The sequence below is a fragment of the Chenopodium quinoa genome, unplaced genomic scaffold, assembly GCF_001683475.1.
Source record: "Chenopodium quinoa cultivar QQ74 unplaced genomic scaffold, ASM168347v1, whole genome shotgun sequence".
Lineage (NCBI taxonomy): Eukaryota > Viridiplantae > Streptophyta > Magnoliopsida > Caryophyllales > Amaranthaceae > Chenopodium > Chenopodium quinoa.
This window is the reverse complement of record NW_018745105.1, coordinates 2745663-2771702: the sequence shown is the minus strand read 5'-3', so window position 1 is coordinate 2771702 and position 26040 is coordinate 2745663. Positions and strand designations below refer to the sequence as shown.

The 26040-nt window shown below is 35.4% G+C and overlaps 2 protein-coding genes across 2 annotated transcripts; one reads left to right on the top strand and one right to left on the bottom strand.

Moving 5' to 3' along the window:
• Positions 1-5535: 5535 nt before the first annotated feature.
• LOC110709949 (RNA-binding protein BRN1-like) lies at positions 5536-21283 on the bottom strand. Its single transcript, XM_021888200.1, has 9 exons — positions 20928-21283; positions 20649-20731; positions 12424-12475; positions 12195-12320; positions 11989-12068; positions 7030-7212; positions 6517-6835; positions 6052-6195; positions 5536-5977 (listed from the first exon to the last, which is right to left on the bottom strand). Exons 1-9 carry the CDS (start codon positions 21106-21108, stop codon positions 5850-5852), a joined length of 1296 nt encoding a protein of 431 aa, XP_021743892.1. The 5' UTR covers positions 21109-21283; the 3' UTR covers positions 5536-5849.
• A 758-nt stretch (positions 21284-22041) lies between these two features.
• Positions 22042-25301, top strand: LOC110710047 (protein FAR1-RELATED SEQUENCE 5-like). Its single transcript, XM_021888307.1, has 5 exons — positions 22042-22296; positions 22662-22716; positions 22853-23844; positions 24003-24476; positions 24558-25301. The coding sequence occupies exons 1-5, from the start codon at positions 22042-22044 to the stop codon at positions 25299-25301; spliced, it is 2520 nt and encodes an 839-aa protein (XP_021743999.1).
• The last annotated feature ends 739 nt before the right edge of the window (positions 25302-26040 follow it).

The following is a 26040-nucleotide window of genomic DNA, read 5'->3' as shown; positions in this document are numbered from 1 at the left end:
TTAATATAAGTACAAATTATAAAAAGTTTTATTGTGATAAATATGGTCAAACTAATATAACAAGATCCCAAGTAATGATATTTTTTATTTTATATATTAACAGAAATCCATGGTCAAAGTTGTTGACTCTTAAATAGATTTTTTTTTTCTTTTTTACCAATTAGATGTTGATGTAGTGGTGATTGGGAAATTGGGACTACACTTGGTAGGGAGGACCTGTGTTCGATCCCTCGCAACAACAATTGGGAGGGGACTAGAACCTAACCCACCCAGAACTGATCCCCGAATCTGGATTAGCCCAAAGGGTGAAGTGGGTAGAACACAAAAAAAAAAAGATTTTTTTTAATATCATATATATCTTTTTCACTTGATCTCACTTTTATTTTGTAAAAGTTTTTTTTAATCATTCAACCATCCTCACTTTCATCATATTTATTACAAGTACTTTCCACTATTTATCCAAAAAACTCTATGTTAAGTTTCAAAATAATATGAAATGGGCCTCGACAACCCAATAGTAGGAGTTACTCATCATATAATTAATAATTAATTAATCTATACTTAGTATTTAAAAACTCTAATCGGAAAATACACATGTCTCCATTCTATTATACTTTTCTAGCTTCTTTTACACTAGATGTGCCACATGTCTTCTTATATATATTTTTTAATTATTTTTATTACACTATCTTAATTATTTCATTAAACTTATATTTTCATCTCTCTCATACACGCTTCATATTCATCTCCCCTAATCAATTCAACCTTATCCTTTTCTCTCTTTAATTTTAGTCCCTTCACCTTCTTTTTTTTTAAAGCCTCATTTTGAATTAAAGCCCTAAAAATCTAATTTCTTTAATTATATTTTAGATTACACACTACACCCCATAATGATTTATTGGAATTTCCTCGATCATTACCTTTCAATTGAACTTTCTATAAACACAGGCTAGAAGGATAGTTAATATATATAAAGCTAAACTTTTAGTCAGGCCACGAGGCATCGACACTTAGCGTTCCAACTTTTCACCATGTGTCGCGCCACGTAGGATAGACTTAAATAGAATATGATAAAAAGTAAGTTTAAAATTCTATTTGGATAGAATTTTAGGATAAAATTGTTAGTTTAGAATTTTATTTTCGATAAAATACTAATATTTCAGAGGTACAAATTGAATTATAATTTTATTAAAAAAAATTATCTGATAATAATTTTAATATAGTTCAAAGCGTAAAATATTTATTTTATATATACTAGTCGATTAAAATAATATGAGTATTTCACAATCTAATACTTGAAGTAGAATTTTATTACTATGTAGACCCATCAATTAGGGTCGAGTCACGAGTCATTTCGGGTTGGGTCAGTTCAAGTTACGAGGCTTGAAATGTTAAACTTTTGCCCAAAGTTTGGGTTCAAATCAACCTAACGGGGTTTGAACATTTATTTTATTTAATTTATTTTTTGCTAATTTTATTTTTTTTAATGTATTAAATCGAACATTTCCACCAACATTATTATTAGTTATTACATGTCTATTAGATAGCAAATCGTTACAAAAGCACATCAATTCCTTACTAATTTTGTATCAATGATATATTTTAAAATTTGATATCTAAATTTAAAATTTAAATTAAAATTCAATAACTCAAGCATCACACGAGGCACAAAACTAGTATACCTTATAAAGTGAGTGTCCTTAGAATTAGAGCAAACTAGAAGGTAAAATATAAATCCTCTTTGGGAATGAAATCCAATAGAGGCCCCTTAACAGTGGCTTGACAAATACCCAGTTATGAACAACCCAACAATCCTAGGCTCTAATACCATGTTAAATTTTAAAACAATATGAAATGGATCTGAGCAACCCGAATAAGAAAGAGGAGAGTTTGGTTCACAAACAGGATGCTTCCATACTAAAATCAATCGACAATAGTAGGAGTTACTCCTCTACCTTATAAAGTGGAACCACTTTTCCTCTTTCTCCAATGTGGTAAACTCACAAGTGGGTTACAATGGGTTTCAGTACTCTGAGTTTGAAAATATGAAGCAATTAATAAAATATAGAGGGAAAATATATTAACTTGAAAAGAATAGAGGAAGTGTATGAGAATATACAAGTTAATATCCTATATTAATATAACTTGTTAATTTCAAGGGTGTTTTTGGTAAATTCTTACGCAAATACCTCCTCTCTCCTCTATCACCACCAAACCACCCACTCTACTGCCGCACCACCACTAACACCGTCATCTGACCACTAGCACGACCATTCGACCATCATACGACCTTTAATCTTCCACTATCACCACCAATCGACCAATACCACCACCAATCGACCACTAGACGATTGTCACACCTTCGTGAGCACCACCCTTTCTCTAAGGGGTTCGTATGGGTCTACTTTACATATGTCCTACTAGGGTGTTTTTTGTTTGGCTGGCTGACTAATTGAGACTCACAATGGTGGTCAGATGGTCGACAAGGCCATGGGAGGGGAAGAGAGAGAAGGAAAAGTGGTCATAGAAGGGGAGGAGAGACAAAATTGAGTGGCCATGGGAGAGGTAAGCCATGGGAGTGGGGGAGAGAGAAGTACTATTATTCACGAAAATGCCACTATATTAACAAACAATGTTAATATAGAATATTAATGGGTCAGCCGGCCAGCCTCAGAAGTATATATCAACATCAATTTGATAAAACTCAAAATGACTTATTATACGCCGCAGTTTTGTATTGTATGGCCTTGTTTGGCAAATGGCTGTTGGCAGTTGGCTGTTGGCTGGTTCACTTGGCTTATTTGACTAGTTGGAATGTTTGGCTGTCTATAATGACTTTTGAAATTGGCTGTTTAAGCTAGCTGTTTATAAAAGTGTTTGGTAAATTAATTGTTGGTTGTTGGTTGTTTATTAGATAATTTATGGGCCAACAAGTCAAAAGTCAACAAACATTTTGGCTCAAAAGCCAGCTTTTTGCTGACTAAAAAGCCAATTACCAAACACATTTTTTAGCTGTTTAACCATCTAAAAAAGCCAAAAGTTAAAAGCTAGCCAAAAAGCCAATTACCAAACATGACCTATATTTCAATGAGGTTAAATTAATGATATTACCCAAGTTTTTATCACATGAAAAGACCGTTGATATTGACGTAAACCAAACGACATTGGATAAGCAGAAAAAATAAACAAAGTACGAGTATAAGTTTTGGGAAAGACAACCAACGAAATCTAGAAAGAAAAGGTGGCAAAATCATGGTATTATAGAGCACTTTGGAATATAACTACCATAAGTAAACTAACTCGTGTCTTGTAGGGCAATTAGTTACTTGAGACATAATCAATCCAAATATTAGGTGGTGGTTTAATATATGCTTATCCCGCATTTATTGCTAATCCTGTTTAATTATTATCTTTCAAATCATTGTATTTTCCACTGCGAAACGTTCGGGCTCCAGCTGTTGGACTTTCATCCCAGAGGTATGGAGTGCTGTAGTAGCTCAACTAGTGGAAAAAAATTATGATATCAAAGTGGAGAATTTCAATGTTCAAAGGTGAAATTTAAGGGAAAGTTTCACTGTAACACGCCTGCACAATGCTCAATTCATAGATACCATGGATAGAGTATAAACTCTGTCGAAAAGATAATCCTGATACACTTTCGGACTAACATAAATGGTAGACAGCAACTATGTTTGAATATATTGTTAACAGCATACAGCCGATGTCCTACAAGAGGGAAGCTCAAGTGCCTTACCACTTGAGCTGCCGTGGAGGCATCATGCAGCGTTTACAGTCATTAATAGATCACTTAAGCAGAAATATGCATGTCAATTTGGAATACTAGGTTATACTGATAACAGTCCAGAAAAGGATAAACTGTCTTAAGTTGATATTAACATATTGACATTCTAACCCACAGGAAAAACTGGTTCTAGCCTATAACATGCATCATCGGGGTGTTCAAAGATTCAATAATCGTACTTGATTATTCACCACTTGAAATCATCTGGTGTGAAGTTGTTCAAAACGATATAGCTTTCAAGCGGTGGTTCCTTAATGTCAACATTGTTTTTCTTTTTGATAAAATTATGTCAACATTGTTAGAAAGTTTAGTCATCAACAAAAGAAAAGGAAATATTGCACAGTGCTATCCTATCAATTGCATGTCAATTCATAGTTGTTGAAGAAACTGACGCGCTAAACCAGAAAATTGGCTCTGTCCCATGGTATTTAAAGAAAATGAAGTAACTAGGAATTTCACAAACCAAAAGGCTACATGTCTAATCTCAATTAAGAAAAAAACATAAAAATAGACAAATAGTTATTTAAAAAAACTGTATAATTAAAATATTACTAGAGTATACATGTGTTAAAGCACGGGATATATTATTTTTTTTTTTTTGAAAAAATAAAAATCCCGTAAAAAAAAAAATCCCGTGCATTAGCACAGATATACTCTAGTAAAAGCACGGGATATATTAATCATACACATCAATGTTTTTTTTATGCTACGTACTACGGTATAATTAATTTAGTTTTGCATATATGATTATGAGAGTTATTGACTTTGATTAATGGAAGTTATAGAATGCAAAAATATTACAGGAAGTTATAATGGAAATTGATAGGTTTTTTTTTTTTTTTATTATTATTATTATTATTATTATTATTATTATTATTAAAAAAATAAAGAAAAGTTAACAGAAGTTGAGGGTTAAGAGTTTTGAGTGTTGTGGTTAAAAGTTGGAAAAATGACTCTACAATTATACAATATATGCACGCATTTTATCTTAATCTGAAGATTAGACATATAGCATTACCCCCCTCCCACAGATTAACATTGTTCTCAAATCTAATCATGCAAATTATTTTACCTTTGGCTAGAATTTTAGCAAAATTATCAAAGATCCACCAACTCATGTCTAGATGCAGAAAATTTATGTTCACAAAGTTGGAAATACTCACAGAAAGTGTTATCACGTGTAGTTTGAACCTCAATCAAACACTTATGCTGTGACTTCTGATATGCTCATATCACATCTCATCTGTAAGAAAAAACGAAGACAAAATTCTAATAATCTTACCTGAAATGTACTTTTCTCTCTTCAAGCCTTCATTGTATATCTCCAGCATATTTAATCCACAAAGCAAATAGCAAACAAAGGCCTAGATTGTCACCATCAAATAATCAACAGAATTACAGGGATTGAGTAGCTGAGAACAGTTGCTATACAAGAGAATACTTATTAAAGACAGTACCTGAATTTGTCGGTCTGGAAGGATTAATACATGCTTTCCTGCGCCTAGCTTGGAGCTGTGGATAGCCCATGCACATGAAAAATATGTGATCCAACTTATATGGACAATTTAGACGGACAAGCACCCCAACATCCAACATGAGAGAACCATAAACAGCTTGAAAAAACGCTGACCAAGCAAAACCAACCAGTAATGAAAAGAATTTTACTTCTTAGGGATGGGAAGGGGTGGGGGCATATAAAAATCAGTAACCATTCTTGAGACCAGGGGAAAAAATAATGAAGAAATGACCCTTTTTTTTTCCCTTTTGCAGACATATACAGAGTCATAGCTGCAGGAGTTGTTCAAGGAAGAATCAATAAATTAAGAATCAAACATCCAAATGAAATTTCATGATACATAAAGTACAAGTAAATTGGTCGTTTTGGCACCAACAGCTACAAGGTTCTGAGATTTACACCCCAATGGACTTTCAATTAGGGTGGAGTAGTGCAAGCTGGAGCCAGATCTCCCCATACCACCCACATCTCTTGCCTGAATGGAGACTACTTCGTGGACGACAGTTCTCGAATACGTGATATACCACCAATTTAATATTGATTGTTCTGTTTGTTATCTCGTTTTAGCTGAACCTTCAATTTCTTACCACCTAACTGAAAGCCATTCATCATACTAATTGCAGATTGAGCAGCTGCTTGTGAGTCATAACTGACAAACCCTGTTGAAACCAAATAATAAGATCCAAGCATTCTGACAATGTTAGTTGCATACGTTAAAAAAGAGACGCCGTACCAAAACATTTGCTGAGGCCAGTAGCTTTATCAACAAAAACCTTAGCACTCAAGACCCTTCCAAATGGCTGAAAAGCATTTGCCAATTCTTGATCACCAAATTCTTGAGGGATGTGGTATATAAACAAATTAGCACCAGGTGGTCCTATTTTTAAGGAAAAATAAAAATAGTTAATCAAAAGTGACCAAATATACGACACATAAAAAGATTATTAATTACAGTAAGATTATCCAAATATAAGAAATAACAATGGTAGTCTCAGAATCTGGTGTAATATTAAATCCATTTCTTCTTTTGTTTCAAAAATCAATGCTGAATCTGGTTTCACCTTAAATTATAGTACGACGAATTGGTATACCAAAATTCTTGTAAATCACGAACTTGATTTCAAAGCAATACATAAAACCATAAAAGGTTTGCAACAGGGAATAATGAAAACAAAAGCAAAGGAGAAGCTGTAACAACCTTCAACCTGACTTCCAGAACTTGAACCTGCACCAGGAGACGTTCCCGAGGGACTGTTTGCAACACTAGATGGCATGGATCCAGGAGAATTGTTGACAGGTCTGTGATTCACCATCCCTCCAGGATATGCCACAGGATACTGAAGATTCGGAACTGCAGGATAACCAGACCCAACGTAACTTCTTGGTGCTACCCCGGGAGAAAGATCAGGTCTTACACCACGTAAAGCATTTCCTTGATTTACCAGAGGTACCATGTTGTGGAATTGATTTTGCATCGGGGGCAAGCGATATGGCATAAGTCCGTACCCACCACGTGCCTAAAATCATGGACAGACAACGTACAGACAAAAGCATTTAAGTGAGTAAGCATCAAAATAAAACGAGCAACAGAAGAATTACAATGATGCTTTACTGAATATGAAATATATAACAAAATATGTTGACTCCACAAACAAAATTTAGAGTGGGAGGGGACTAAAACATGACAATTAAACTTGGCCAGACAACAAACCTGATAACCATATCCATTATATGGGGGACCATAACCCATTGGCATGGCTCCAAATAATGAAGAGTGCTGTGATGGATCGATATTTGCCACATTTGACACTCTTGACTGGGCCTTCTGAGTCCTTCGAGCTTGCCTTTCTTTCTCAGTATCAGCCCATTTTACAACTAAGGGAACATTTGAGCCCTGGAAAAAAAAAAACAGCTACCCTCGGATGAAAAAATGACAACCAGAAAGTTGACCTCAGATGAAAAAATGACAGATCCAAATGATGCATTCATATCTCATAACTGTCTTCAAAGTGAGGCAATGCAAAAAAACTTCTCACCAAGTTAATATAGAGAACATACAAAAATACCCAGCTCTTCTCAAATCAATACAGCGATGTGCTTTTCTCCTATAAAACTCCGTACCCTATTTATAAAACTTAAACAATCTTATAATCCAACTAAACGATGTAAACTACCATAACACTTCCAAAATCATGAGGAAAGTATAAAGTTGGAGATTAAGTAAATTCTTCCTACTAAAACTCTTAAGCATAACATAACGTAATTAAACTGAACTTCCTGATTCACTACTATGCAAAAGGCACTCCTAATTATATTAGGAGTTTTCAATCTTCATATCATACACTGCCAACGATCTTGCTGAATTTACTTGACCACTTCTGTTTAAAATTTTTAGCTACATCTAAATGATTTCGCCATGCAAGCACCCACATAATGGACTCCTGCAATGTGGCTAATACTAGGGTTGATTCCAACACCTTTCAGATATTAATGCAAGAAAGTAAACTCTAGTGCAAAATAAAAGGAATTTTTGTGGAGTACGCCAATATAAAGAGCAAATCAAAATACCCACTCATAATGGCATTGTTGTTTATCGATAATTAATAAAACAAAATTCAAATGACATCTATCTTCTCTCTATTAATATCAAAGTCAACTTCACATTTACAAATATCGAAAAAAAGCCAAAGCTCAACTATTGCAGCATGAAGATCAATACAGATAAGAACAAAAGATTGACAATGTAATACAGATAAAGGTGTCAAAACAGGTTTGTTCGGGTTGGGATAAATTTGGCCAAATTTCATGAAGAATTATTTGGTTTGATTCAAGTTGGTTGGGTTTGGGTTATTAAAAACTAGTTTATCATTTATAAACAATCAATACTAGTAATTAACTTTTGGGTCACCTGGGTAAATTTTGGCTTGGATTAAAATAGTCATGCAATTTTAGATATAGTTAGGATTTGTGTTAGGTCATTTTCGCCATGTCAATAAGGACATCTAACTATCCATGTGGCGGAGTGCCATCACTCAGGCACAAGACACACATGTGCACAACAATGCACAAAGGCATGATCCGCTTGTGATTGATGGATGTATCTCTATCAACCTGAGACAAGAAATGACTTCTCAACAATCCTCTCATGACAGCAATTAGAAACTCCACTCTCCTTGTTTTTACTCAACCCATGATATTACGCAAACTCTTGTGCTCTTATCCCTTTCCTACTGGAATAACCCTAAACATGAGGATATCTTATATCTATAATACATCAAGAGTCTACAGTTAGGACAGCACATTACAAGTTATGCCAGGTGGAGTGGAAGGCGCTAGGATCTGACTAAATACCCATAGAAGTTTGGAGGTGCCTAGGTGAATAAGACATCTTATGCTCAACCACACACTCAATGATAAACTATAATCTGGGAAGATGCCATTTATGCCAATCAGAGCAGGTCAGCATGATAGTACCTAACTATCTATATACAAGATAAAGGGGAACGATTATAATTGCAGCAACCATAGCGTATAGGCACTATACAGTTAAGTAGATGAAATAATGTGAAAAATGTTGAAAAGATAATGAAAAGTGCTACTCATAATTCAGGCGGCCAGGCTCTTTCATGCTGGGCCGATCTACATTGTAAGCAACACCAGATACTCCTGATAGAATATTGTAGTGATAAATCAATGGATATACATATGGCTTTGTTTGACTAAGAAGATCGAGACATGCTGTGAAGGACTGGAAGTGCTTTGAGGCTAAAGGAATCTTTATCACATACATACAGACTAATAAAGATCTCAATTTTGGGGTAGATTCAATCAATAGTAATCTGGCCACTATAAGCCTATTTCTACTCTTTATGGAGCAAGAAACTATATTATCCAATTGAAAACACCCACATCCAAAAGCTAATGGTGGATTTCAGCTGCAATGAAGATACTTCAGTGGATGAGTAATCAATCCTAACCATACGAAGAGAGTAACAACCCAAAAATGAAGCAAAAAGAAATAGGTAGAGATAGCTTATATTGATGAAAAGGGAAAGGAAAAAAAAAAACTTGGATGGCTATGTGTAACAGAAGGTGTCCAGATGTCAAAGTAAGACAATGTGAGATTATCCTCATAGTGGATTAATATAAGAAGAGGGCCAAAGAAGATTTAGGCATGGTGGTAAGGCAAGACATGAACAATTAGAGTTCAAAGAATATAGGCTCCCAAAAAAAAAAAAAAAAAAAAAAAAAAGGTTAGGTTTCATAAAGATGATAGTAAAAAAACAGGTATTTCTTCCTATAAATGCTTGCACAGCACGCGACCTGATGTTTGAAGTGTCTAGTATACACTTTTAATTAAATTTATTTCCTTTATTTATCTAACCGTTCACTATTTATTTACCGAATCATCCATTTTGCTCAATTTACTGTCCTTTCTCCTCTTATAATGAGAACCAAATTATAAGAACTATATATGTATAGAACCAAATTATAATGAGAACCAAGGCTAAAATAAGAACTAGGAACTAATATAGGCCCTTAGATCATGTTAATCGGATGGCTCACATGCTTCCCGCGTCATTAATGGCATTTTTGTAATATTTTAACTTTATAAAGTAGTTTCCAGTTTCATTTCTCAAAAGTGAATGGAAATTTAGTAAAAGTAAATGAAATTGCCTTAAAAGTTATAAAAACTGGAATTTTTTTTTTAAAAACAGCGAATTTACGAGAATGCAATTAATGAGAGCGGGTGCAATGTGAGCCATTAGATGGAGTGCGATCAATGGCTGAGATTAGTTGTGAGCCATTAGATGGAGTGCGATCAATGGCTGAGATTAGTTCCTAGTTCCTATTATTCACGTTGGTTCTCACATAATCTCAACTCACTCTCTCTCTCTATAATCATATGTTCTAGATGTTAAATCACATGTTCTAAATTATTACTCGTATAATCCAAACTTTTACTGATGTGTTCTAAATTTTAAATCAGGTATTCTTAATTTTTAATCACATGTTCTAAATCCTAAATCAGATGTTAGAAATATTATTCATACTTTTTTTTTTTTTATAAGTGTCTCATTGTGGTGTGCTCGTACCCTGTAGTTTTAGGCAAAAGAGTACAATAATACATAAATGTATGGTTGAGGATAAAAAATTTGGATAAGTAAGAGAGAAATATAAATGGGGGACCACTATATCACTGATCATGTCCCACCAACCATAGGCATCATTTGGGTCACTAGCTAACAAGGCATATCTTGAGTAGGGGGCTTGCCCTTGGTACCCAAGGGCACACTTCCCCTTATAAAGCTTTATTTAGTTAGAACCTTAAAATACTAGTGAACACCCAATTGATATTAACACAATAATGGGCCATTTGGGGGCTCAAATGAAGTCCAAATGAGCCCAAATTTGAGGGTCGGCCGTATTTTGGGCCAAGGAAGACAATGGAAGTGTCAGTTTTCCAAGATGAGCCAAGTGTCAGTTTTCCAAGATGAGCCGGAGTACAAATTTTGGCAGCAAAACGAGGGAAGCTTCTAAAAGGTTATGGACTTATCTATGAGGTTCTTTTGAAGACTATTCTAGAGTGGATGACTTTAGAATAATCAAGGAAGGTCTTGTACATAGTAGAAGTCTTCTAGGTTCTTCTTTGTTTGTACTTAAGTAGTGTAATGTTCTAAAATGTTCTAGGGTTCTCCTTAGCATTCCAGGTAGGAAGGATGTAGAAACCTCTTTGTATGTATGTTCCTTTGGAGGTAGGAATTCTCTAGATAGTTGTAGTCTAAATTCCCCCATATGAGGAGGTTGAATTTTCCAGATGCTCCTATAAATAGGTTAAAGCATTCTTAAGCACTTGTAAGTGTGGGGAAAACTAGGCACGAGGGTGCCAGGAGAGTGTTAGAGCAAACTAGCATGAGAGTTAGCTTGTGTGTTCAATTTTCTACGACACTAAGTCTTAAGGTACTAAGGGAAAGTGCTTGGTTCATCCAAGGAGCTTTGCTTAGCACTACTGTGCTAGCAAATTCATTTGATTAGTGTTAACGAAGGAAGTCTTTAGCACGTGACAACTAGGTATAATGTGAGAGGTACAAATATTATAAAATGATAGTGGGGTTAAAAGGAAGAGAGAAATAAATATATGATGTGAGTGAGGTTTTTAAATTTGGAAATATGACGCATAAAAAAAATTAAAAATTAAAAATTAAAAAAAAAAAAATTAAATAAAAAAATTATTAAAAAATCGAGGGAGTATGATCTAAATTTTAAATTTTACTCACACGTTCTAGATATAAAATCATATTTCTAAATTATTAAACAGGTAGATGTTCTAAATTTTTTATTCAACCATCCAAATGAAATGAGATTCAAGACTCTAATAGTGTATCACAATAAAGAGAATAAGGTTAGATGTTGTGTCTTACCCCAAAGTCGTAAAATTAAACACAAAACATTTGACTAAAAAAATAACTAAAACAAAAGTAAAGTTAAGATTAAGTTGCTAATTATGATTTGAAATGTACAACCATAATTATTGTTCAGTGACAAAAAACAGTATTGATGAGGAATTAGTTTTGTATATGCAAGTACATATTCTCTAAAAATTTAATTTCTCAACAAGTATAGGGTATAAAACACGTGATAACAATATAACTTTTAGAAAAAGACAAACCTCCATTTTATGCTTTCCATTTATAGCATCCATGGCTGCAAGAGCCTGCTCCTTAGTCTCATACTTCAAAAATGCACATCCTATCGCAAATAACATAACTACTTTAAAATCCTTAAAGTTGAATTATGTACAACCAAACCACTAGATTTTGCACGAATAGCATCAAAAGATAATGATAGGCGTAGTCAGGTAAAAAATATGGAAACCTTTGCTTGTTTGTTGAGATCCCCTTAAAATTTGCAATTCTTTTATCGTCCCGTATTGAGAAAATAAAGCAGAAACCTCGGCTTCTGAAACATTCTTTGGAAGCATGCCAACAAAAAGTTTATGCTCTGATAAAAGAAAGGTTTGGAAAAAAATGTCAACAAACAATTTAAGTTTGAGTCTTGGCCATAAAGAGAAACGGACATTAAAGTCTTGCAAAGCATAACAGACCTAATCTCTCGAGTTCGCCATCTGCATATTTCACTTGCAAGGGACTAGATGCCTGAATACAAGAACCATAATTTTAGATTTGAAAATACACAAAATACATGCAAAACTAAGACCAAAAATAATTTCGAAAGAATACAAAAAAAAAAAAAAAAAAAAAAAAAAACAAAATGAATACTACAATATTACAATCTACACACAATTCTAGATTCTTTCATGCATATTCAGCAATTTAAACCAAATTTGATGCAACCTTCGAAAGAAAAACATGCAAATGACATCAATAACATTATATTCTAATCATAAAGGCGTTTTATTTGGATTCCTATCCATATATTTTAATGCTGGCTAATAAGAAAGATACAACAAAATTATATGACTGAAAAATTTCCACTATTAAGATAAATACCAACGTCTTAAGTGCTAAGATAAACGCTTTTCGTTTGGATTTCTAATGAGATCCATATTTTAATGCTGGCTAGTGAAGTATATGTTGCTATTTAGTCAAATAAAAGAGTTATGGAAAGTTGCACTCTCATATCCTTAAAAAGCTCAATTATTCCAGGAAAATTATAAACATAAGATATCAGGGTACCATAGTTTTTCATCCTCTATTGGAACGGAAACAGCATATATGTTTATGACGAGACATATACTCTGTGTATCTAGAAGCTTCTACCCAGAGTCCCATACTAAAAGCAGCAGAAGCGAAAACGCAAACAACAAACAAAATAATATGTAGAAATCAACGTACAAAACTCAAAGACAACCAAATACGACATTTTTACCAAGAAAATCTTTCTTTTAACCATAAAAGGAAAAAACCACCAATCTCACTATTCCTTTATAATGTATTAGAGCCTATCACATGTCAAGAGCTCTAATCTAGATTCATAAGGGTGTAATAATCTTCCACCATGTTTTGTTTAGAGTAATCAATGAACAAAGCTCCTCAATCATATAGATGCCAGACTTTCCTCCAACGTAAATAATTTTATAAGCTCCATCATAGATCTAGAATATTAAGGATTAAGAAGTTTACATAAGATGATAGGAAACCAATATTTTATTCCAAATAACAATTCTTTAGGAAAATAAAACTAGGCCCTAATCTAACAAGGAAACAATTGTCACATCACAAACAATAACATCTATGCCCAATGTTTCATGATGTTCGCAACTACCGAATCTTTTCTCTCCATAAAGCCTATGACTTTCCTCTCACACTCCTGACTTTCACAGGTCTTGCTTTGTCTACATTGTTTTACCGTCACTTGAACCGTGATCCAAAGTTCCAAACCCAACTTTTTTACCAGACTCGCTCTGTGTGGGACTTGTAACTAGACAATTCTGACATTCATTTGTAGTGCTTTACCTCCTCTCTCTCCCATCATAAAATAGAAGAAACCTTACTCTTAAAAGTTACAACATACACTCGCTAGCTTTTAAAAACAAAGTTAATCAAACACAATCATGAAACAGCACCCTATATCTTACTTGAAATGACAAGAAAAAAAAGAGGTCTCACACTTCCACAAAGCACAAAAGAAGGGACCAGGATACAACAATTATATCGCAACTTGAATCTTAACTTGAATCTTATCCCTTTCCCGCACAAGTTCCATCGAGATGAAGTAAGGTATAGCCTATAAGTTGATAAGTAATCTTTCCAAAAGACAATTTTTTTAAAAGAATCTACTGATTTGTCATAAAGTAGACTAACCCCCATCATAATGAACAGTTCCTTCAAGACCTACATTTTTATTGACAATATCAATCACAATGGGTCCAAACATCCTCCTCTTAATAGCAATGGTTGCCAACAACATCCTCTCCCTTTTTCTTCCTCTCTAAACCACCTTATCATATAACTAATATATAAAGCTAAACTTTTAGCCAGGCAACGAGATAGCGACACTTGGCGTTCTAATTTTTCGCCAAGTGTCACGCCACGTAGGATAAAAAAATTAATTTAGAATTCTATTTTCAATTAAATTTGGATAAAATTTTAGGATAAAATTGTTAATTTGGAATTTTATAAAGTATCATATAAATTTATTAGTATTTTTTTGGAGCAAAGGAATTAGCTCAAAATGCACCACATCCATTATTTATTGTTAGATTTCGGGAAAACTCCTCAAATTGGAGTGTGTACCATTGATCACTTAATATAATGTTACAAGCCTATTCCTAATCACGTTAGGAATCTAATAAGATAATTATACAAAATATATACAAATATATCCGACAAATATTATCTAGAAAATAATATCTATCACACCACCACAGTCGAAACGGTAGGAGGACGTACGCAGAGACTGGATCTGAAGTCTAAAACTAACTCCCTTGATAAGCCCTTAGTGAAGATGTCCGCAAACTGAAATCGTGAAGGCACATGTAGAACCCGAACTTCACCCAACGCAACCTTTTCCCGAACAAAGTGGATGTCCAATTCCACATGTTTGGTGCGTTGGTGTTGAACCGGGTTGCTAGAGAGATAGATTGCGCTGACATTATCACAATAAACAATAGTAGCCTGTCGAAGGGGACAATGAAGCTCCAATAATAAATTACGAAGCCAACAAGCTTCAGAAACCACGTTCGCAACGCCTCGATACTCCGCCTCTGCACTTGATTTAGACAAAGTAGGCTGACGCTTTGCTGACCAGGAAACGAGGTTGTCCCCAAGAAAACAACAATACCCCGATGTGGAACGACGGGTGTCGGGACAACCTCCCCAGTCAGCGTCAGTATAAGTAATCAAGCGAGTAGGAGCTGGAGCTGAAGGATATAAATGTAAGCCGTGATCAATAGTACCCTGAATATAACGCAGAATGCGTTTTAACGCATCAAAATGCGGCTCCCTGGGATCATGCATAAATAAACACACCTGTTGTACCGCATAAGCAATATCCGGACGAGTGAAAGTAAGATACTGAAGTGCGCCTGCAAGACTGCGATACAAAGTAGGATCCCGGAACGGAGAACCCGAATTGGCACTAAGTTTAGACTTAGTGTCGACTGGAGTGGCGGCAGTTTTACAGGAACTCATACCTGCGCGCTCTAATATTTCCTGTGCATACTTCTGCTGAGACGATAACATATAGTTGGGTGTGCGAGTAACTGCAATCCCCAAAAAGTAACTCAATGGCCCTAGGTCGGACATAGGAAATTCCATCTGTAAACTAGAAATAATTTCCGTGCGCGACCTGTCAGAAGAAGTGACTAGAATAATATCATCAACATAAAGCAGTAAATATGCCAAGTCATTCCCTTGCCGAAAAGTGAAAAGAGAAGTGTCACTCTTAGCAATGACGAACCCCAACTTGATCAAAAAATTCGCAAAACGTTGATACCAAGCCCGAGGGGCTTGTTTCAAACCATATAGAGCCTTGCGAAGACGACATACATAGTCAGGTTTGCTCCGATCATAGAAACCAGGAGGTTGATGCATATAAACTGTTTCATGTAAGTCACCATGCAGAAAAGCATTTTTAACATCTAACTGATGAATGAACCACTTTTTAGCCATGGCTAAACTGAGTACTATGCGAATAGTTGCCGGTTTATCAACCGGACTAAATGTCTTCTCCAATTTCCTGCGACCTGCCATCACATACAAGACGAGCTTTGTGCCTTTCAAGGTCACCATTAGACTTGTATTTATGCTTAAAAAGCCACATGCAATTAACCACATTCACCCCCATAGGTCTAGGTACCAAATCCCAAGTTCCCGTTTTAATTAAAGCACTATATTCATCAAACATTGCGGCATTCCAATTATGGTCTTGCAGAGCTTGTTTGTGATTTTTGGGTAATGGGGATTTATGCTCAATGGTCAAATGGGCATATTTTGGATTTGGTTTAGAAATGCCATGATGAGATCTCGTTAGCATTTGAGGTGAGGAAAGAAGGTTGGATCTAAAAAGCATGGCTGATTGGCGATTTGAGGTGGAAGGAGGTGGGCTAGGAGTGTTTTGGTGTGATTGGGCCGAAAAAAGGGAAGGAAGCCCAGCACAAGGGGGGTTCGGCCTTGGGCCGCGGGTGATCCAGCCAGCGTCTAGCTGGGCCGTTGGATTTCCAGCGCCCAATGGCCGGGGGTTTTGGGTTGGTGGACTTTGAGGTGTAGTGTGGGCTTGAGGATTGGGCCTAGGCTGCTGCTGGAGCATGAAATGAGTTAGGAGAGGAGACCGAGCATCAAACCCCAGGAAATCATAGTCCATAAGTAGAAAATTCTCCAAGTTTTTAAAGGGAAAGGAAGACTCATCGAAAGTGACATGTCGAGATATGATGATTTTCCGAGTTGTAAGATCTAGACATTTATAACCCCGATGGTTGGAAGGGTACCCTAAGAAAACACAAGGAGTGGACCTAGGAGCAAGTTTATGTGGAGCAGTTGCCGAAAGATTAGGAAAACAAAGACAACGAAAAACCCGCAAATGGTCATATGATGGATTTTTACGAAACAAAGCTTGAGCCGAGGTCATGTGTTTTAGAGATTTAGTTGGCAAAATGTTAAGAAGATAAATGGTCGTCTCTAGAGCATGTGACCAATATGAAGGGGGCAAGGAAGCATGTAATAATAGAGTTCGTTTGACATTATTGATGGTTCTAATCATTCGTTCGGCTTTCCCATTTTGAGAAAAAGTGTGTGGGCAAGAAAATCTAAAAACCAATCCATTGTCAAGGCAAAATTTTTTGAAGGGGTCATTGTCAAATTCGCGACCATGGTCACTTTGAAAACATTTAACAGGACGTTCAAATTGTGTTTGCACATATTGTCGAAAATGTAAGAATGATTGGAAGGCTTGGGATTTATTGGCAAGAGGGATAGCCCAAACATAATGTGTGAAATCATTAAGTAGAACCAAATAATATTTATGACCATTAATACTCCGAATTGGAGAGGTCCACAAATCAGCATGAATAATGTCAAAAGCAAAAACAGTATTATTATTTGAATCATAAAACGGAAGTCTAACATGTTTTCCTATTTGACAAGAATTGCAAAAAGAGGGGTCGTGCTCCTTATTACAAGAAATAAAATTATTGCTCCTAAGAAGCTGTAAAGATGAAGGCCCGGGATGTCCTAGACAATCATGCCACGGGTTGACTGCAGTGAGAGATGTGGCTAGACATGTGCTTGGAGTATGGGTTGTGACTGGATAGAGCTCCCCGGCACTATTGCATCTCGTTATTACCCTCCCCATACGAAGATCCTTCACAGAAAAACCATTAGGGTCAAATTCAATAGACACCGAATTATCAGAGGTAAATTTACGCACAGAATTAAATTTTTGATAATTTGTGGTGCAAGTAGAACATTATTAAGCCTAAGGTTATTATTTGGAAGGGAAGTATGACCGTAACCAGTAATTGGAATGCGATGCCCATTGCCGACTAAAATATGATTATTAGTGCTTAAATTAAAAAGGGGAAGAAGAGCACCGGGATTATTTGTCATGTGAGACGTTGCACCCGAATCCATGTACCATCCATTCTTTGGAGTTGATAAACTCATTGATGAATACGCACTGCCTAGCTCGGTTGGATTCATCGGTGGGCCATATGTGGACGGCCCCTTAGAGTAGGCCTGCTGAGGTGGCCTACTTAGAATCGGCCTAAGTTGATAGTGAGCTGCTGTGGGGAACGGTGCAGGAGGAACAGCCCACGTTTGCTGTTGTGGCCAGGCTGTTGTTGATTGGGCCATTGCTGCTGTTGGGCCCAATTAGGCTGCCCAATAGGACTGGCTGAGGTTGTGATTGTTGTTGATAGTTCAGCTGCTGTTGCGGGGTGGCTGGAGCACCACGACCACCGGCTTTACCTCGGCCTATACTGCCACCGCCGCGTCCCTTCCCGGAGGCACCACCGCCCCTGCCGGCGGTTGTTTGCCGCGGCTGCTGCTGTGTGGGTTCGGTCTGCTGTCCCGATTGGTGCTGGGCAACAAACGAGGTGTGTGGTGGTGAGGAATCATAATTCCGGCGGGTTTCTTCCAATAAGAGCTGAGAACGAGCTGTGTTGAACGATGGCAAGGGTTCGGACTATGCAATCATGGTGGCCACCATGTCAAAATCAGTTTTGTTCAAACCCGCTACCAAGCGAAGAACCAATTTCTGATCGGAAACGGGTTGATCGACGTTGGCTAATTGATCAGCAATGCTTTTCAATTGTTGACAGAACGAGGTAACATTGGCAAAATTATCAAGATGAAGAGTATTAAATTGATTCTCGAGGTATACCGCCCTTGTACTCTTGTTATCTTGAAAAATATCCTTGATGCGATCCCAAATTTGTTGAGCCGTGGCTTTCCTAGCCAACACAGTGTTGAGAAGATCAACAGAAATCGTTCCATAAATCCAGTGCTTAACAATAGCATCTAATCGAGTCCAAAACGCATCGGAGATGTCAGTGGGTTTCGGAGTCTTGGGATCGATATGATCAAGAACGTTATATGCACAAGCATGGTTCTCAAACAATTCAACCCATGTGAAATAGTGGACGTTTGTGTAGTAAAGGGTAATCGGGATTGCTGTCTTGATATTATTGACCGCGAGGGCCGGGTGAAATTCATTCACCGGTGGTTTTGGCGGCGGAGGAGGTGGTGTGTCGCCATCTTGTGACATAGCTGCAAGCTAGGTGAAAAGATCAGTGAAGAAGAAGGTTGGGCGGCAGTATGTGTAGCGGAAGCAAGAAAAAAATAAAAACTAGGATCGTGACCTAAAGCTATGATACCATGTTAGATTTCGGGAAAACTCCTCAAATTGGAGTGTGTACCATTGATCACTTTATATAATGTTACAAGCCTATTCCTAATCACGTTAGGAATCTAATAAGATAATTATACAAAATATATACAAATATATCCGACAAATATTATCTAGAAAATAATATCTATCATTTATAATATATTCTAATCAATTAAAACAATATACTTTACAATCTAATATAATTTTATTACTATGTGTAGACCTGTCAATCGGGTCGGGTCACGAGTTATTTCGGACGGGGTCATTATTTCAGGTTACGGGTCAAAAAATGTTTTTCACCAATGTTATTATTATTAGTCATTACATGCCTATTACATAGTTTAAATCATCACAAAAACACATCAATTCCTAACTAATTTTGTATCAATAATATGTTTTAAAATTTGGCATATAGATTAAAAATTTATCTTAAAATTCAATAAACAACCCGGGCATCGCACGGGCACAAAACTAGTTTCATAATTAAAGTTGTTTCTCGACAATTCCTCAGCCAACTCCATGCCATATTAGCCATCATTAACCACCTCATGGACCTCCACCCACTGTTTGACACTTTGACCAAAAAATAAAACCCCCCACATCTTATTAGAGATATCATATCTTGGTTATTATCATATCGGATTCAATTTTGTAAACTCTTTGATACAATCTTTGGCAATCATTAATGTATAATTTTTAGTTTATGTAAATCTTATAGTGTATCAAAGAGATTATACAAGATTCAATTTTCTTGTAACATTATATATTGTTTTACCGTCTCACTGATATAATTAAGCTTTCCAACTTATTCTATTCTCAACATTTTTTGACTAGAAGTTGAACATCACTCGATTCTTGTGACTATTTTATCCCAAAAACTGTCAAGAACTTATCTATTTCTGCATTCCCCTAATACCAAATTACAGTATCAAGTTTTACTGATCCTGCCTCTTTCTTCCAAAGCACGCGAAGATGAAGTAAGAACCTCATTCACCATCAACATTGTATTAAGTAGAAAACCATCCTCAAGTTCAAAAGTTGTTTACTTGACAGTGAGCATCCAAATCAGATCTCTTCAAAAGCTTGACTATTAAATAACCAACAAAAGACCAAAAATCACTCAGTCGCTATCACACTTCTCGATACCCATTCATAATCAAACCAAGCCCATCAATTATGCAGTTGAAACCAATGTAACGCCCACGAATCCAGCTCAAATAAACACTCTTTCTCACCTCCCAAACCAACAAACGCTACATTGTGAACAGAAAAAACAACAACACGACTCAATTCGGCCCGGATTCAAACATGCACACATCAATCAATCAAAATCCAAACACATTACTTGAAAATTTACAATGTACCCAAAGTCAACTAACACAAAAAAAAAAAAATTCAACAAAACTCAACAAAATACCAAAAATCAAACTAGATCACATACAATAACAAACCAAAAATCAAAAAGATCAACTCGAAACTTACTCCAGGAAGCGTCTTCTTATTATGACAACCATTAACCGCTTTATCAGCTTCTTCTCTAGACGGACAAATCACAAAACAACACCCTAAAAAACCAAAAAAAAACACTAAAATCAACACAAAAACACTGAATTTAAACACAAACACACTCAAATCTAAACTCAGATCAACCAAAACCAACTCGCATTGTTCAAATTCCTCGATCAAATCACCGAAAAATTCAAAAAAATTCCAAAAAAATCAAAAATTAAAACTACAACAAATTAACCATAGAAATTAAACCTCGAGAAGCTTTAGTAGCTTTGTCTTTGATAATGTTGACCTCGTCAACGAGTGCAAACTCATTGAACATAGCAAGAAGTTGAGGTTCAGTCATATGCTTTGGTACTTGACCTACGAACAACTTCACGCTTTCTTCGCTGTGCTTGCGCACACCAGATTTTTGCTCCTCCGTCGCCGCCATTAACGCCTTCTACCTCGAGCTCCAAGCTTTTTTTTTTTTCTCTCTCCTTAATTTTTCTGAATTTCTCTCTCCTCTGTAATAATATTAATAATTTTAAATAATTATAATATTTTTTAAAAATAATAAATAGCAACTGTGTTTCACTTTGTTTGGGTCGTCTGAAAAAAATGGCGTCTTTCTAGATTGCAAAGTTGGATCTTCGCTAATATATTAAATATTATTATATTATTTTATATTTTTTGATTGACGAGAAATTTTAAATTAATAATTAGAATTCCTGAAATTACGAAATTATCCTTGTGTTTTACGTAGTATTTGGATGGACGGATCTGAGACAGAAGGGTAGTGGTTGGAGAGGAAATGACGAAATTACCCTTCCACGTGTTTAGGGGTTTTTATTTATGTTTTGTTTTTTGTTTTTTTGAATTAATTTAATTTTTGGATAATTGGTTGACAGGTTGGATTTAAAAGTGGGGTCCACATGTAATTTTGGTTGGAAACTTTGTCATTGTAAAAAAAAAATAGAAATCATATAAGATGTGATCGATCTTTAAGATTGTCCAATCCCAAAGCTTTGTTTTTTCGGCTGATTGAAAAGTCAATCCCATTTGCATGTACCCGGTGTACAGTATTTTTACTGTAAATCGGGTTTTCGCACGTGCTTTTTTTAAAAAAAAAAAATCGCAGAATTTCAAATACCTAAAAAAAAAAAACGCAGAACAACAATGGAGGAGAGAGAAAGTGAGAAATCGCAAAAATTGCAGAAAACGATCATCAATCGAGGAGAAAAAAGGTTAGAAAACGCAAAAATTGCAGAAATCGATCATCAATCGAGGAGAAAAAAGGTGAGAAAACGCACAAATAGAAGAATTTGATCATCAATTAAGGACAAAGAAAGTGAGAAAACTTACAAATTGCAGAATTCGATCATCAATGGAGAATTCGACTTTCGATACAACAAATTGCAGCAATCTCATTCACGAATTGCTACAAAAACAGAGGCAAATTGAGACTGAATTTGAAATCGATTTAAATCGATCGATTATAGAAGAAGAAGAAACTAATTGTTTTGGAGATGAATTCGTACCAATATTCAACAATCCAGACAATGCAGATGAAGCAATCGATAATGCAGATGAAGCAATTGAGAATGCAGAAAACGCAATTCACAATGCAGAAAATCAAGTGGTTCCTGATAAATCAATTGATTCAAATTCAGAACAAACAACCAAATCAGATGCAACTGAAGGTAATTTCTATGAATTTTTGAGATTGTATGCAAAAAGTAACCCTTTGAATACATAATTGTTACCCTTTTCATGCATAAACGTGACCATACTTATGCCTAAATGTTACCCTCATATTGAATGCAGAACTTTTTAGATTGCATGCAAAAAGTAACCCTTTGAATGCCTAAATGTTACCCTTTTCATGCTTAAAAGTGACCCTATTTATGCTCAAATGTTACACTCAGATTGTATGCTGAAAATTCAGATTGTATGCAAAAAGTAACCCTTTGAATGCCTAAATGTTACCTTTTTCATGCATAAAAGTTACCCTATTTATGCTCAAATGTTACACTCAGATTGTATGCTGAAAATTCAGATTGTATGCAAAAAGTAACCCTTTCAATGCCTAAATGTTACCTTTTTCATGCATAAAAGTTACCCTATTTTCAAACGAATGTTACCCTTTTTTTATGCTGTCTGTGGTTATTATCTGATTTGTTTGTATTAAATAACAGATACAAATCCAATTGATGCTTATGGTTTAGATCTTAGAGGATCATTTGTTGGTGTGGTAAGAGAAACTTTTGAAGAAATTTTGGAATTGTATGAAAAACATGCTGCTATACTGGGGTTTGCAATAAGAAAACATACAACTAGATTCAAACAACACACAAAAATAGTAACTGAGAAAAACTATGTGTGTTCTGCTGAGGGAAAGAGACATTCAGGTCAGAAGAAAACAAAGTTAGTTGAAATGGTTGATGAAGAGGATGTAAATGTAAAAACAAGAAAGCCAAGACAAGTATCCATTACAAGATCAAATTGCAAGGCATGCATAAGAGCAAAAGTGAATAAAGAAGGACAGTTTGAGGTGGTGGCTCATGTTATTCAGCATAACCACGAGCTAACAAAGCCACAGTGGCATTATTTGCATCGTTCTGAAAGAAAAATGACAGAGGAAAAAGTTGTAACAATCAAAACAATGAAATCTTCAGGTCTAACTACAATGGACACTTACAATTACATGGCTACAGAGGCTGGAGGAGAACAGAATATAGGCCATAGTGTTGTAGATCACCTGAATTTCTGCTCAAGGTTAAGAATGGAACAAATTGAGGCTGGAGATGCTCAAACTTTAGTGAACATTTTAAGTCAGGAACAATTAGAGGATCCAAACTTCTTTTTTAGAGTGAAGTTTGACAAAGAAGGAAAAATTTGCAATATCTTTTGGAGAGATTCAATGATGCTAGAAGACTATAGGATATATGGAGATGTTCTTGTCTTTGATACAACATACAGAACCAACAGATATAATCTTATATGTGCTCCATTTGTTGGCATAAATAACCACTGGCATAATTGTATGTTTGCTTGTGCTTTTATTGGGGATGAAACGACAGATTCATTTGTGTGGTTACTACAAACCTTCTTCAAAGCTATGGAGGATAGAAAACCAACTTCAATATTCACTCACCAGGACCAAGCAATGGCAAATGATATAATGGAGGTAAAAGATTTATATTGACATCTTACAGATTTGAGCTATGACAATAAAGTTTTCCTTTTTCACATAAAGTTACCCTTTTAGCTGCATAAAGTTACCCTTTTTAGTGCATAAAGTAACCCTTTTAACAGCATAAAGTGACCCCTTTATTTTCAATGCAGGTGATTCCTAATACAAGACATAGACTTTGTATATGGCATTTGGAGCAAAATGCCATAACCAGATTTGGAGCTCTTAAAAAAGACAAAGAATTCAAATTTGCATTCAACCAGTGCTTAAAGATGTGTGTGACAGAACAAGAATTCGAAGCAAAGTGGCAAGCAATGTTGCAAAAATATGAGTTGACAGAACACTCTTGGTACAAAAGAGTGTATGAGTTGAAAGACAAATGGTGTCCTGCCCTTTGTAGAGATTTCTTTTCAGCAGGGATCTTATCGTCACAAAGGAGTGAAAGCACTAATCATGCCATAGGATTCAGAGCAAGTAAAGCAACTACTTTGACAGAATTTTATACCATATTTAAGAAGATAACTAATCGTTGGAGAAGCACAGAGAAATATGATGAGTTTACCTGTAGCAAGTCAATAGCATTCACTTCATTGCCTCTATCTGGAATGCTAAAGCATGCCGCACAGGTAAAAAGTTAACTGACAAGTACATAAATTACACCTAATATATGGCAATTTAAATGAAGCTACATGATTTTTGATGTACAGGTTTTCACTTTATCACTCTTTAGAAATTTTGAAGAGGAGTTTGGATACTCTATGGCAACAACTGTTCAGATGTTAGGCAGTAATGAAGAATGCCTACTTTATCAAGTAACACTAGAAGACAAGCCATGGTCTGCACATCAAGTAAACTATATACAAGAGAGCCAAACTTTATGGTGTACTTGCAAAAACTTTGAAGCATCTGGATGGTTATGTTATCATTGCATCAGAATTCTACATTTGCATTCAGTAACAAGAATACCAGACAAGTATGTTTCAAAAAGATGGACTAAGTTTGCAAAAACAGAGGCATGGGATAGGTTGAAGAATCAGGATCCTAAACAACAATATATTCCATGGAGGCAAACAATGATGAGGAAATACTACAATCTAATCTTAAAAAGTCAAGAAAATGAAGAGACAAGAGCATTTATGGAAGAAAGCTTCAGAAACAGTCTTAAAATGGTGGAAGACTTACTTGCTAGTGCTGCTCAGAAAGAAAGTGCAGAAGCTGCTTCTAACATTCCTGATGTGGCAGACAACACTCAAATCAATACTGACGCTTCTTCAGCATCGAGTACAAGCACATGTGTACCAACAATTCTTGATCCTAAAAGGGCTGTAACAAAAGGAAGAAGCAAGAGAGCAAAAGGAGAACTTGAAAAAAGCAAGAGAAAAAGAAAACCAGCACTGCCACCTCCAAATTCAGAATTTGGATCAAAGACACCTAACTTACGACTCTTTTAAGATCTTTTTTAGAACATTTTTTTTTCGAAATTAATATACCTTGTATTGTTAAACTATTTTTCTTTTGTTTTTTTACTCTATGACTAGTTTAATGAAAATGTGATTGACACTTTTATTAGCACATGTTTAATTATTGGAACACATCAACTTATGTTACCCTTTTAACGTATAAAAGTAACCTTTTTCATGCATAAAAGTGACCCTTTTCATGCATAAAAGTTACCCTTTCTGTTAATAAAAGTTAACCCTTTTATCAATAAAAGTTACCTTTTTCATGCATAAAAGTTACACTATCTACCCACAAAAGTATACCTTATCATGTATAAACTTATTATTCTACCCACAAAAGTAACCCTTTTTATGCTACAAAGTAAACCTTTTTATGCATGAAAGTGACCCTTTTCATGCATAAAAGTTATCCTTTCTATCCACTAAATCAACCTTTTCTTTTCTAATAGTTACCCTTTCTGTTAATAAAAGTTACCCTTTTTATCACTAAAAGTTATCCTTTTCATGCATAAACCCCTGACCCTTTTATTTTACAGAAAAAAGTGTCCCTTTTCATGAATAGAAGTGACCCTTTTTCTACACAAAAGTGACCATTTTCATTGCTAAAATTACCATTTCTAACAATAAAATCTACCTTTTTCTTGCTTAAAAGTTACCCTTTCTATAAATAAAAGTTACCCTTTTCTGCATAAAAGTTACCCCATAAAAAACATAAAAATAAACCTTTTAA